The 12,950-nt window shown below is 33.7% G+C and overlaps 3 protein-coding genes and 1 long non-coding RNA gene across 4 annotated transcripts; 1 reads left to right on the forward strand and 3 right to left on the reverse strand.

Annotated features, from left to right (window-relative positions):
* Positions 1-355: 355 nt before the first annotated feature.
* On the reverse strand, positions 356-2,921 carry LOC107428784 (pentatricopeptide repeat-containing protein At1g59720, chloroplastic/mitochondrial). Its single transcript, XM_060813114.1, has one exon. It carries the CDS (start codon positions 2,496-2,498, stop codon positions 669-671), a length of 1,830 nt encoding a protein of 609 aa, XP_060669097.1. The 5' UTR covers positions 2,499-2,921; the 3' UTR covers positions 356-668.
* Positions 2,922-6,166: 3,245 nt separating this feature from the next.
* On the reverse strand, positions 6,167-6,768 carry LOC132800265 (uncharacterized). Its single transcript, XR_009635224.1, has 2 exons — positions 6,420-6,768; positions 6,167-6,310 (listed from the first exon to the last, which is right to left on the reverse strand). It is a non-coding gene; the product is annotated as an uncharacterized LOC132800265 (long non-coding RNA).
* A 1,537-nt stretch (positions 6,769-8,305) lies between these two features.
* LOC107428786 (uncharacterized) lies at positions 8,306-10,755 on the forward strand. The gene is made up of 2 exons (XM_016039374.4): positions 8,306-9,306; positions 9,988-10,755. Exons 1-2 carry the CDS (start codon positions 8,747-8,749, stop codon positions 10,424-10,426), a joined length of 999 nt encoding a protein of 332 aa, XP_015894860.3. The 5' UTR covers positions 8,306-8,746; the 3' UTR covers positions 10,427-10,755.
* Positions 10,756-11,138: 383 nt separating this feature from the next.
* Positions 11,139-12,413, reverse strand: LOC107428787 (thioredoxin H2). The gene is made up of 3 exons (XM_016039375.4): positions 12,183-12,413; positions 11,963-12,085; positions 11,139-11,699 (listed from the first exon to the last, which is right to left on the reverse strand). Exons 1-3 carry the CDS (start codon positions 12,312-12,314, stop codon positions 11,568-11,570), a joined length of 387 nt encoding a protein of 128 aa, XP_015894861.1. The 5' UTR covers positions 12,315-12,413; the 3' UTR covers positions 11,139-11,567.
* Positions 12,414-12,950: the final 537 nt, after the last annotated feature.

The raw sequence follows: 12,950 nt of genomic DNA on the forward strand, positions 1-12,950 counted from the left end.
ATTTGCTTTACTGCTTTTGCATAAGAAATGATAAAAAACTGAAATTATGACCCATCACGGGCTGGGATTAACATATCCGAATCATTAGATTTAGATCCACCATTTTAATAATTGTTGAATTGGATTAGTATTTTATTCACCTGGATCAAGAAAACAAATTCTAAAAACCATTATGGACTACTTCAATATCCAAAATTTTCAGTTAAAGTCAGACTTGGCTTCACTTATTACACCGATGATAATGTATAAAAAAGCTCATAAGAATTTGTAATCACTTGATCCAAGTGAAAATCTAATTATTTTTACTAGGATTTTTTCACATACAATTCGTTTGGTATACATTTTTTTTAAAAAAAAATATTTATTTATTTATTTACAGGATTTTATTGTATTGTATTGAATTGTGACACAGATAATGCATAACCAAACATGCTAAACGATACTGTACTGTTTGATTTTTGCATATATATTATAATTATTATTTTTCTTGTCAGTGTAATAAATGAGTGGTTTCAGGGGAGGGAAAAGATTCAAATTTTATACAAGGTGGGTCTTAAAATATATCCCATGAAAAATAAAAGGAGTTCACATTTACAAGCGAATGATTATCTGAATGTGTTTAACAAGTGCCCATCTTAGGACTTTTTAATATACAACAGAGAAAAATTTTACCAATAATCCATGCAGGAGCAAGTGCCATCTTTGAAGTGATGAAATCGAGCACGGTCTCTCATGATAATCTCCACCTTAAATGCAGTAGAGATCAATTTGAACACGTTGTGGCAGTCGTTACATACTCTAAGATTCTTAAATATGCGTATTGGCAGGCCAGGTTTCGAGCTTAACAGTCCAAAAGCAATGGCAATTCTCTCACTATGCAAACTAAGAGAGCTTTGTTTTCCATCACAATGATCATCAACCATGGTTGCCTGTGAGTGGTCAGGTGAATACCCCATCAACTCTAGTCTTTCTTTAACCACATCTAGAACCCGGAATATTTCTCTACGTCGAGGATGGGATGTGTCCCCAGCAAAAAATTCATGGGTAATACCATCTACCTCTATTAAACTACAGCCTGGCTCTTTCGAAATGCCTTTATCCATCATCAATTTCCTAACCAATCCCACTTCATTCCATCGGCTGGCTGAAGCATAGACTTTTGACATAAGCACATAAACTCCGCTTGAAACAGCCTCCTTAGAATCAAGGATCTGTCTAGCAACTTCTTCGCTTAGTTCAATGCTTGCATGTTGCTTACTACAAGCATCGAGAATGCTCCTCCATATTACAACATCAGGCTTCATGGGCATATTTGTCACCATATCTAGAGCTTCATAGATCAAACCAGCCCGAGCTAAAAGATCAACCAGGCACCCATAGTGCTCTAATTGGGGTGTTATCTTGTATTCTGTTAGCATCATATCAAAATATTTGCGACCTTCATTAACCATGCCTTTATGGTTACAAGAGCTCAAAACACCAACAAAAGTAATGGAATTGGGCATCAAAGTCTCCACTTTGACCAACCGAGCAAAATACTCCAATGCTGCCTCAGCTTTCCCATGCATGGCAAATCCTAGAATCATTGAATTCCACGAAGTTATATCACGATCAGGCATCCTCTCAAAGACTTGCTGAGCAATTTCCAAGGACCCACATTTGCAATACATCTCCACCAAAGAAGAGTTGACCAAAACGTCACCAGCAACAACCCTATCACTCATTCTCAACACATAAGCATGAGCCCACATTCCTAAAGATAAAGAACAAAGTCCAGCACAAGCATTTATAACACTCTGCAATGTATAACCATCAGGCTCAAACATGTTCTGCATCTCATTAAATAGTTTCATTGCTGTCTCGAACTCACCAAACTGAACAAATGCATCAATTATAGCATTCCAGGAGACCAAAGTTTTCTCACACATATTCTCAAACACCTTCTGTGCTAAGTCCAAACGCCCACAAGAAGCATAAAAATGGATCAAACTGTTATTGATATAAACATCAGAACCGAACCCAAGTTTTAGAATGTGGGAATGTGCTTGTTTCCCCTCGGAAAATGCAAACAAATAAGCACAAGCTCTAAGAACAAACGGAAATGTATATTTATCAGGTAAAACAGTTCCTTCCACCAACATTCTATAGTAAAGCACCATTGCTTGCTCTTTCCGCTCAACGCTTCGCGCACATGCCCTGATGAGAGAATTCCACATAAACGAATTTGGGTCCTTAATCTGATCAAAAACCCGAAAAGCATAGTCCAAATCAGCTAAGGAAGAAAAATGGAGGATCCGACTATGGAGAAAAATGGCGTGTGGGTTGTTGGTGGTGGATAAGGTACGCAATGTTTGCGCATGTATCTGTTTGAGCTGGGACATGTTCTTGCATTCGTTTATGAATTGAAGAAGACGGCTATGATGGATGTATGAGTCGCCGCCATTGTTGGCTATGGAAATTACAGGAGGAGGTTGGCTTTGCATGATTGCCAACACCATTGCCAAAGCTTGGATGCACAGCAGGGACTTCAATATTCAATTCAATCTACGCCTTCATTGGTCCAACTTCATCGAATTAGAAAGTAAAATTATTGAAACTGTCTGGGTTTTTTTTTTATTTTGAAAAAAAAAAAAATTGATCTGATTATCTTTTTAATGTATCCTGAATTTATTTTTTTCTTTGATTTATCGTATCGTAAGGTCGACGACAGGCCGACTAGCTGGTGTTCCTTCTACAACACTCACTTTTTTCTTTTTCTCAGTTTCTGTCTCTCAGTCAATCTTACTTAATTAAATGATTAGGTTGATTAAAGATCCAATTAATAATCCAATGCCTAGCCTAAAGGTGTTCTATTTTACTGTAATTCCCTTTTCCAAGTTCAATTAGAGCCTATTGGAATCTAAAGTATTTAGTAAATCTCTTCCTATATCCCTAATTTCCCATGCATTTAGCCCCCTCTTTTATGGATACCCAAGACTTAATTTTAGTCTCTCAACATCCAATTAAGGCCTAGGTTATGCAAGTCTAGTTACCAATTTGTTAAAGTAGACCTTATCAAATCTAAGTCAACAAATCTACCCAACACCTAAACAAATCTCTACTTGCAAGCATGTATTAGCATTAAAATAAGTATTGCATAAGTTAATTGGAAGATAAATAAAATTAATAATCAACCCTCATACATAATAAATTCAAGGTATAGGTTTCATCACAATCCTAAATACATGATCACTAGCCTAACATGGTCCTACAAAGCACCATATTCAAAAGCATAAAAGAACTCATTAATCCAAGCATATTTGCAATAATAAACTAAATCAATGGATCCAAAATGGAAAAGAAAGAGAAGAAGAGTTTAGAAAAAAATGTAATGGGAGATCCTTGAAGCTCTACTCCTAGCAATCTTCAAAATCCCTCCAGTTCAAGATCTCTCTCTCTCTCTCTACAATACACTTTCTCTGACTAGAAATTGTGTTCTTCACCCAAAAGTTTTTTTTTTTTAATAATAATAATTATTATTTTTTTAATAACAGTCAATTGAATAAAAAATTTGTTACTCAATTAATTTCTCTAAATGATCAAATTATTCAGCCTTAAGATAATTTATCTTGCCTTATAAATATATGAATTTCATCCATCATTTAATATGGTATTAAAATACCATATTTTTCCAACATAATTCACCCTAAAAATGCAGTTGTCCTTTTTACTAATATTTAGTTAAAAATAAATAAACAAATAAATAATTCTTTAAAAAATTACCAGGTGCTAGCACTAGACATTTTTTATTTGTTATTATTATTATTATTTTTTTTTGCTTTATCATCATCATTATTATTATTATTATTTGCTTGATAGTGTCAGTCTGCCAGACTTATGCGAATGTTACTCATTCCACGTAGTAGATGGTATCTAGCTGTTAATAGCAAATATGGCACAGGATAGCACCACCCCAAGGCGTTAGAACGTGTTGTAAGGAATTTTTTCTATTTTTCAACAAACACGAGTTTATGCTGAAAAGACTAAGTTGACCATCAAATCAAAGTAGGCAAACTGCCGTTTTGAATGGTGTTTATAGATTCCGATTATTGACTGCATCACTAATTTGTACAAAAACAATACAAAATTCAGAGACTCATGCGCTTTACTGTTTTTGCTTAAGAAATGATAAAGTCAAAAAGCTGAAAATTTTGACTCCACCATTTTTATGATTGTTGAAGTTGATTAGTATTTTATTCACTTGGGGTCAACGAAAAAATGGATTATTTTGGACTACTTCCATGTCTAAAATTTCTTGCTAATGTTAAACTTACCTTGAGCTGTTGCACTTATGATATGATCTAAAAGAGCTCATTAGAGTTTGCAATCACATAATTTAAATGAAAATCTAGTTATTTTTCCTAAGATTCCATATACAATTTGCATGGTATGCTGAACTATACTATACTTTTTTTACTGGATTGGATTTTATTGTATTGAATTGTACTATATAGAAATGTATAACCAAATATGTTGTACCATACTGCATTGTTTGATTTTGTTTATCTATTACATTATTTTCATTGTCAATGTAATAAATGAGCAGTTTCAAGGGAGGGAAAAGATTCAAATTTTATACATGGTCTTGAAATGTGTCCCATGAAAAATAGCCGGGGTATTACATTTACAAGTGAATGATTATCTGAATGTGTTTAACTACAAGTACTTACCTAAGGACCCTTAATATACAAGTGAGAAAAGTTTTACCAATAAGCCATGCATGAGCAAGTCTCATCTTTGAAGTGATGAAATCGAGCATGATCTGTCATGATAATCTCCACTTGAATACATTAAAGATCAATTTGAACACCTTGTGGCAATCGTTACACACTCTAAGATCCTTAAATATGTGTATTGGCAGGCTCGAGCTTAAGAGTCCAAAAGCAATGACAATTCTCTCGCTATGCAAACCAAGAGAGCTTTGTTTTCCATCACTGTGATCATCAACCATGGGTGCCTGTGAGTGGTCAGATGAATACCCCATCCACTCAGTTTTTCTTTAACCACATCTAGAATCTATAATATTTCTCTACATCAAGGATGTGATGTGTCCCCAACAAAAAATTCATGGGTAATACCATCCACCATTATTAAATTACAACCTGGCCCTTTTGAAATGTCTTTATCTGTCATCAATTTCCTAGCCAATTCCATTTCATTCCATCGATTGGCTGAAGCATAGGCTCTTGACATAAGCACATAAACACCACTTGAAAAGGCCTCTTTAGAACCAAAGATCTGTCTGGCAACTTCTTCACTTAGCTCAATGCTTGCATGTTGCTTACTACAAGCATCGAGAAACGCTCCTCCATATTACAACATCAGGCTTCATGGGCATATTTGTCACCAAGTCTAGAGCTTCGTTGATGGATCCAGCCCGAGCTAAAAGATCAATGAGGCATCCGTAGTGCTTTAATTAGGGTTTTATCTTGTATTCTATTAGCATCATATCAAAATATTTGTAACCCTCACTAACCATGTTTCTATAGGTACAATTGCTCAAAACACCAACTATAATAATGGAATTGGGCACCAAAGTCTCCATTTTGACCAACCGAACAAAATACTCCAATGCAGCCTCAGCCTTCCCATGCATACACAAATCCTAGAGTCATCGAATTCCACGAAGCTATATCACGTTCAGGCATCCTCTCAAAGACTTGCTGAGCAATTTCCAAGGACCCACATTTGCAATACGTATCCACCAAGGAAGAGTTGACCAAAACATCGCTAGCAATAACTTTGTTACTCATCCTCAAGCTCAACACATAAGCATGAACCCACATCCCTAAAGATAAAGAACAAAGTCCAGCTCATGCATTTAGAACACTCTGCAACGTATAACCATCAGACTCAAACATGTTCTACATCTCATTAAATAGCTTCATCGCTTTCTCCTACACACCCAAACCGAACAAATGCATCAATTATAACGTTCCAAGTTATCAAAATTTTCTCACACCTATTCTCAAACACCTTCTGTGCTAAGTCCAAACACCCAGAAGAAGTATAAAAATGAATCAAATTGTTGTTTATATAAACATTAGAATCAAACACAAGTTTTAGAATGTGGGAATGTGCTTATCTCCTTTCAGAAAACGAAAATAAGTAAGCACAAGCTCTAAGAACAAACGAAAAATTGTATTTATAGGAAAAAAAAGTTCCTTTCAACAACATTCCATGGTAAAGCACCATTGCTTGCTCTTTCCGCTCAATGCTATTCACATTGCCTGTTTAGAGAATTCCACATCAAAGAAATTGGGTCCTCAATCTGATCAAAAACCCAAAATACATTGTCCAAATTAGCTAAGGAAGAGAAATGGAGGATCCGACAATGGGAAAAAATTGGACATGTGGGTTGTGGGCAGTTGATAAGGTACGCAATGTTTGTGCGTGTATCTGTTTTAGCTGGGACATGTTCTTCCATTCGTTTATGAAGGATGTATGAGTCGTCGCCACTGTTTGCTATGTAAATTACTGAAGGCGACTGGCTTTGCGTGATTGCCGACACCATTACCAAAGCTTTGATACACCAGAGACTTCAAATCAATCTATGCCTTCATTGACCCAACTTCATAGTATTAGAAAATAAAATGATTGAAATTGTCCCATTTTTTTTTTCTAAGAAAAAAAAATTATCGAATTATCGACTAGATTGCAAAAAGATTTTGTTATGTAAAGCTTATTTAATTTTTAATTCAATGAAACTTAAGATATTATATTGTTTAATTAAATTAATCAATCATTTTATGAGTTCTATCTGGTAAAAAACTAACTAAATATTTAATATTCCATTTTGAGAATATATTTTACCAATGAAATTACTTTATATAATAAAACTTTTTACATTTTACATTTTAATTTGATTTTGGTAAATTGTCACACGGTTGGAATAATTTATAATTTTAAGTTTATGAAACCAATTTCCAAATTTTATTTATTATAATATCTAAAACTGCAAGTGATGACAAAATAATAATAATAATAATAATAATAATATTTATGGGATAAACTTTGTGATTGATGTGGATGCCATTTCTTTAAATCTATTATTTTCTGAGCTTATATATTTATTTGTATTTTATTAAATACAGATATTTCCAAAGTAGGCGTGGACATAAGATAATTATTTTGTGGATAGGAGACTCTTACCATTATTATATTTGTCATTGTTATACCAAATAAGCCAAATAAAAATTAAATGCACAATATATTACTCTGTGTCATATGTGATGATAGAATGCACAATTTTGTGGCCAAGTCACAATGACATTAAACCAAGTGTACCAATTGGCTTAATTATGTACCAAATTCTTTGTTTTGTGGCATCCAATGCACAAATCACAACAAAAAAATCTATGCCAACCAAATTTCTTTGACAATAACTCCTCCTTTAAAAAAGAAACCCCACCAGTTTTAAAATCAAACTCCAATATCTTTATTTATTAATTTATTTTAATGAATATATTCATTGGACCAGTGTAATGTTGGACCCATCTATGGCAGAGGAGTAGCTTTCTCGAAATTACTATTTTATTAATTTTTAAAGATAATAATAATAATAATAAGTAAAAAAAAAAAAAAAAAAGGACACGGAAAGGTGCGGATAGATTTAGACAAAAAAATAAAAGAAAGGAATATATAAATAGAAAAATAAATAAATTAAACGTGGGTGAAACGTTGTCGTATTAAACAGATCACGTAAGCCAAATCAGTAAGGATTTGAAAATTTGATCCAACAGATTCCTTCAAACCGTATTTCAAAATTCACAAAATTCAAACTTTAACTACTTCACTGCACGTTCTCTTCTTTTAAAGTTTCTTTCTGATTGACATACATCCTTCTGTCACTCTAGCCTCCACAAAAAAAAAACTTCACAAATATCTCCTTCAAAAAATTATAAAATAATAAAACTATTTTTTTTAAAATCTGGGTTGGTTCTTCATTCTTCATAATTTTACTTTATTTGAAACTCATTAATCAATCTTGTAATCAAAAGTTTCCAAATAAAATAATAATTATTAGGTACCTTATTCAAGACTTTTTTTTTGGTTACATTTTTTTTTGTAATTAATATAAAAATAAATATATGAAATTTAATTTTATCATTTACAGCTAATTATTGATTAGACTAGATTAGCAACTTTTTTTTTTTTTTTTTTTTGCGAAAAAAATAAATAACAAAATCATTAAAAATAATTTATGATAAATTATATGATTGGTCATTCGTGAAAGCACGAGCTCTTCATATGTAATTTAAAACACACACACACACACAGAGACACACACACACACACACACCATGAACAAAAACATGTACAAAGCCAGCCTTGAACCCCCAATAACGCAATTGCCGATTTCGTGGTGTATGGGCAAATAAATATATCGTGAATTTTTTAATATATTTTTTGCTTTAATTTATCGTATCGTATGGTCGACGACCGGCCGACTCGCCGGTGTTCCTTCCACACTACTCTCTTTTTTTCTTTTTCTTAGTTTCTCAGTAATCTTTTCCACGAATACAAACAAACCGACAACCAAACACCCACCTTAGAAAAACCCCTCCATTGCCGTGTGTCAACCCAGAAAGGAAAATTGAATTTTCTCAGAGAACGAACAAAAACCCAGATAGAGAAACAAGAGAAAGAGAAGCTCAGTGGGAGTTGGAACTTTTTATTTTTATTTTTATTTTTTGGGTTGGTTCAAATGGGGATTGATTACTATAACGTACTGAAAGTGAAACGGAATGCAACAGAGGAGGACTTGAGGAAAGCTTACAAAAGATTGGCAATGAAATGGCATCCGGATAAGAATCCCATTAACAAGAAAGAAGCTGAGGCAAAGTTCAAGCAGATCTCTGAAGCTTATGATGTATTATCTGACCCACAGAAGAGACGGATCTACGATCTTTATGGTGATGAGGCTCTTGCCTCAGCTGAATTTACTCCTGTTTCTGGGAATAATAATGCTTCTGGGGGTCAATTCAGATTCAATTCTCGGGATGCCGATGATATATTTGCTGAATTCTTTGGTGGATCTGATGGGAAGGATGACAATGGTGGTCGGAGCCGTGCGTTTGGAGAGAAGCTTTCTAAGAAGGGTTCTGGTCGTGGTGGTGGTGGTGGTGGTGGAAACGGGGAGGTCGGAAACCAGAACGGTAAGAAACCTCCGGCGGTTGAGAGCAAATTGACTCTTAGCTTGGAGGAGCTTTATAAAGGAACCAGAAGGAAAATGAGGATTTCTAGAACTGTTCCTGATGAATTTGGGTATCTAATTCTATTTCTATTTTCTTTTTATTTTTGATATGTGATTCTGGGTATGGTTGATTAATTGACTAATTTACTAATCATGTTTAGCCCTGACTTCTATGAGATAGTTGCAAATATTTTGATTATTTATTTATTTTTTGGTTTATGCTTGGCAATTCAGGTAGAGTTGAAAGTGTGGTGTTGGAAAATCTATAAAACTAATAATAAAATTTTCCAATCTGGGTAATCAACTATAGTTTGAGACTGATTCTGGAATTCTAGGATGGGTTAATGTCTGTATAGCCAATTTTGAACATATAACACTTTCTGCGTGCTGACCCTGACAACTTTGTTATAATAAACTGCGTGTTTGATGTTAATTTTAAATCTGTATTTTGACTGTTTCAGCTACATTTTACTATCGAAGAGTTGCATCTTTTTCATGTTTAAAAAACTTTGCAGCTTTTTCTTTTTTAAAAAAATTCTGGTTGGTTTGTGGTGTTTTAATTTTGATTTGAAATTCTGTTTTTGTTGGAGTTGTTATAGAAACTTGTTGCTAGAAAATTAGTTTGGATGAATAGCCTTAAACCCATATGTAAAACACCTAGAATTGAATATGCTTTGTTGAAGTGATTTCTTTTCTTAATTTCTGCATTTGAAAGTCTCTTAATTGGCCTGATTAGAAATAATCTCTTTCAGTAAGCCTAAGATTGCCGAGGAAATCTTGAAGATTGATATCAAACCCGGTTGGAAGAAGGGTACAAAAATAACTTTCCCGGAGAAAGGCAACCAAGAACCTGGCATGCCTGTTGCAGATCTTATTTTTGTGATTGAAGAGAAACCCCATGCTGTTTTCAAGAGGGATGGGAATGATCTTGTGGTTAATCAAAAAATATCACTTCTCAATGCTCTCACGGGGAAATCCTTCGATCTAACAACCTTGGATGGAAGGTATCTCTCTGTCCCAATCACAGATATTGTTAAGCCTGGTCATGAAGTTGTGATCCCCAACGAAGGAATGCCCATCTCGAAAGATCCCAGCCAAAAGGGAAATCTGAAGATCAAGTTTGATGTTACCTTTCCGACGAAACTCAGTGAAGAACAGAAGTCCGACTTGAGAAGGGTGCTGGGAAACTAGTCCAGACTTCATGCCTAAGGTGATGACCATCCTTATAGTACTAATTGACATTGTAAATACGTTAACGTTTTCCACTGTTTAGGAGGGAAATTGTGCATAGTAGGGAGAAGGTTTGCAGGAATGGAGAAAGAAAGTGTTTATAAAGTGCTTATCATCTTGCAGCTAGTAACCTAGCTGCTAGATTATAACTTTGGCTTTTTATTTCATTCATATGAGTATAGTAATAAAGTAGTTGACCTAAGGCAGTGCTTTGTTCTGTAAAATTGCCCGAAATAACAATTGCCTTTGTTTATTTTGGAAATGATCGACATTTTGTGCATTTGACTGAATTTAGCTTTCACTTTTGTTTCTTTCTGAAAATTGTAGTGTTGTTATGCTTCTATATTTTTTGACTGGTTTGGGGAATCCGGAGTTTACAAAATAGATTGTCTTTGGAATTCTTCTAGTGGTTGATGAGAGAAAGTTTCAAGTTGTTATTTTCATGTGGTTAATTTGAGGTGATATTTCTGCATACCAGGCAGGTTTTTGCCAAACCGACAAACATACCCCAAACCCCATAAGATTTGTACATACACTTATCCGTCCGAGAATACTATGGTGGCTTATTCAATTCTCTTCAAAGAATTGGCTGGAAGTTTGGTTCTCTTTATTTATTTATTTTTTTTGGTAATGAGAAGGTTGGTTCTCCTGATGAGCTCTTTGATAGAGAATATAGAATAATTTTTCTATTTTTGTTTTTATAGATAGATTTTTTCCTCCCTTTATTGAGTCCTCTAGAGATAATATTGGACCCACTCGAACATAAACAAAACCTAACTCCATCAAACCCCACTACAGGTAGCCAGTGCCGACATTATTAAGGAGGACCATATCATCTGGCATCATTACACTCTTGCTTTCTTAAATTTGCTTTCATCATTTTCAGAAATCTTATAATAACAACGTAAAAGAAAAGCTGGGACATACCAGCATTAAACGCAACCCCAAAAAAGAAAAAAAAGAAAAAAAGAAAAAAAAGGGCCCCAGTCACCCTTAACTGTTCTCTGAAAAGAATAAGTTCTTTATTTAAGAAGACATTTGTATACTATCTTCTCTTTTTCCATAGCACTGCAGACAGCATCAAAGTTGCTTCAAAGTAGTATTACTTCCTGTGCTTCTCAATTTTTTCCTGCAGATCATCCTTGCTTGCCCCCACAACCCTGTCAACCTGGTTCCCCCTCTTAAGTAGTAAAAATGTAGGCATGGCCTGCACTCCATATTCCGTTGCCACGTCCTGTTTCCATTTGAATGTTTTCATTATATATCGTTAAGTATCATGATCAAGACGATATGAGTGTTTTAAAATGCCGCAGAATTGTTTTATGCAGCTATTGATAGTGTTTGAAAGGTTTTTTGAAAGAATTTTAAATTTCCAGAAGAGCTTAAAACCAAAATCGGTTTAATGTAGCTTTTCTAAAAGTATTTATGGTAAGTTTAAAAGAACATTATCAAAAGCTGTCCTAAACAGCGATTTTATAGTAAAAGGAGGAGCCATACCGGCAGTTCATCTACGTCAACCTTGACAAACTCGACATCTGAGTATTTGTCTACAAACTCATTAAGGATTGGCTCCATGAAACGGCAAGGTCCACACCAAGTAGCAGTGAAATCAATCACCAACTTCATCACCAAAATGTTAAAACACCATCACGATTATATAAACCATAATCAAAATGAAAAACTCAAAAATGGAGTTGGGGAAGAAGGGTTTTTTTACCAGCTTGTCACTATTCTTGCAGGCATTGAACTGATTCTTCCATTGGTCCTTGGTATGGAGGGCTTTGACTCTAGATGGCTTTTCCTGGCATGAATCTTGGACCTCATGTATGTGAGAGAGTTGTATTCCCATTTTTTTTTTTTTCTCTTTCTTTTTGGGATGAAAATGATAGTATGCTTCTTCTTACGTAAATCGAATGTGTTTTTTTCTTTTTGTTTTTTTGTCTTGAATTTTTAAGTTTGGTGTAGAGGCTGCTTTATATAGATCAAGGTTGTGGTGGGAAATTTGTTTTGTAATTAGTTTGTTTGGAATCTGATTCGTTCCTTTGCATTTGATAGGACCTAATGTTATGTCGACTGAATATATATATATATATATATATATTTTGTCTGAAGGAAATCTGGTACTATTAATTATACTTTAATAATCTATATTTTGATTTGATTGCATATAAAAACTCTCAAATATAAGACATTCCACATTAAACTTTCAATTTATAATTTGTTACATCAATCTAATTAATAAATTGATTAATAGAAAATTTAAAACTTAAGAAAATTTATAAGTTTTTTCAAGCTATAAACAAGGCGAGGAAAAAAAATTAATTAATTGATTAACAAAAAAACCATACAATTGTTTCAATTTTTAAATTTTCTTTTAACCAATTTAAAAATTGAATTAATATAAAATAAATTATATATTAATAATTTAATATGATGTGTTTTAAATTTAAAAGTTCAATATGTAAAATATAAGCACTAAAATACA

This window comes from Ziziphus jujuba, chromosome 12 (assembly GCF_031755915.1).
Source record: "Ziziphus jujuba cultivar Dongzao chromosome 12, ASM3175591v1".
In the NCBI taxonomy this organism is placed as follows: Eukaryota; Viridiplantae; Streptophyta; class Magnoliopsida; order Rosales; family Rhamnaceae; genus Ziziphus; species Ziziphus jujuba.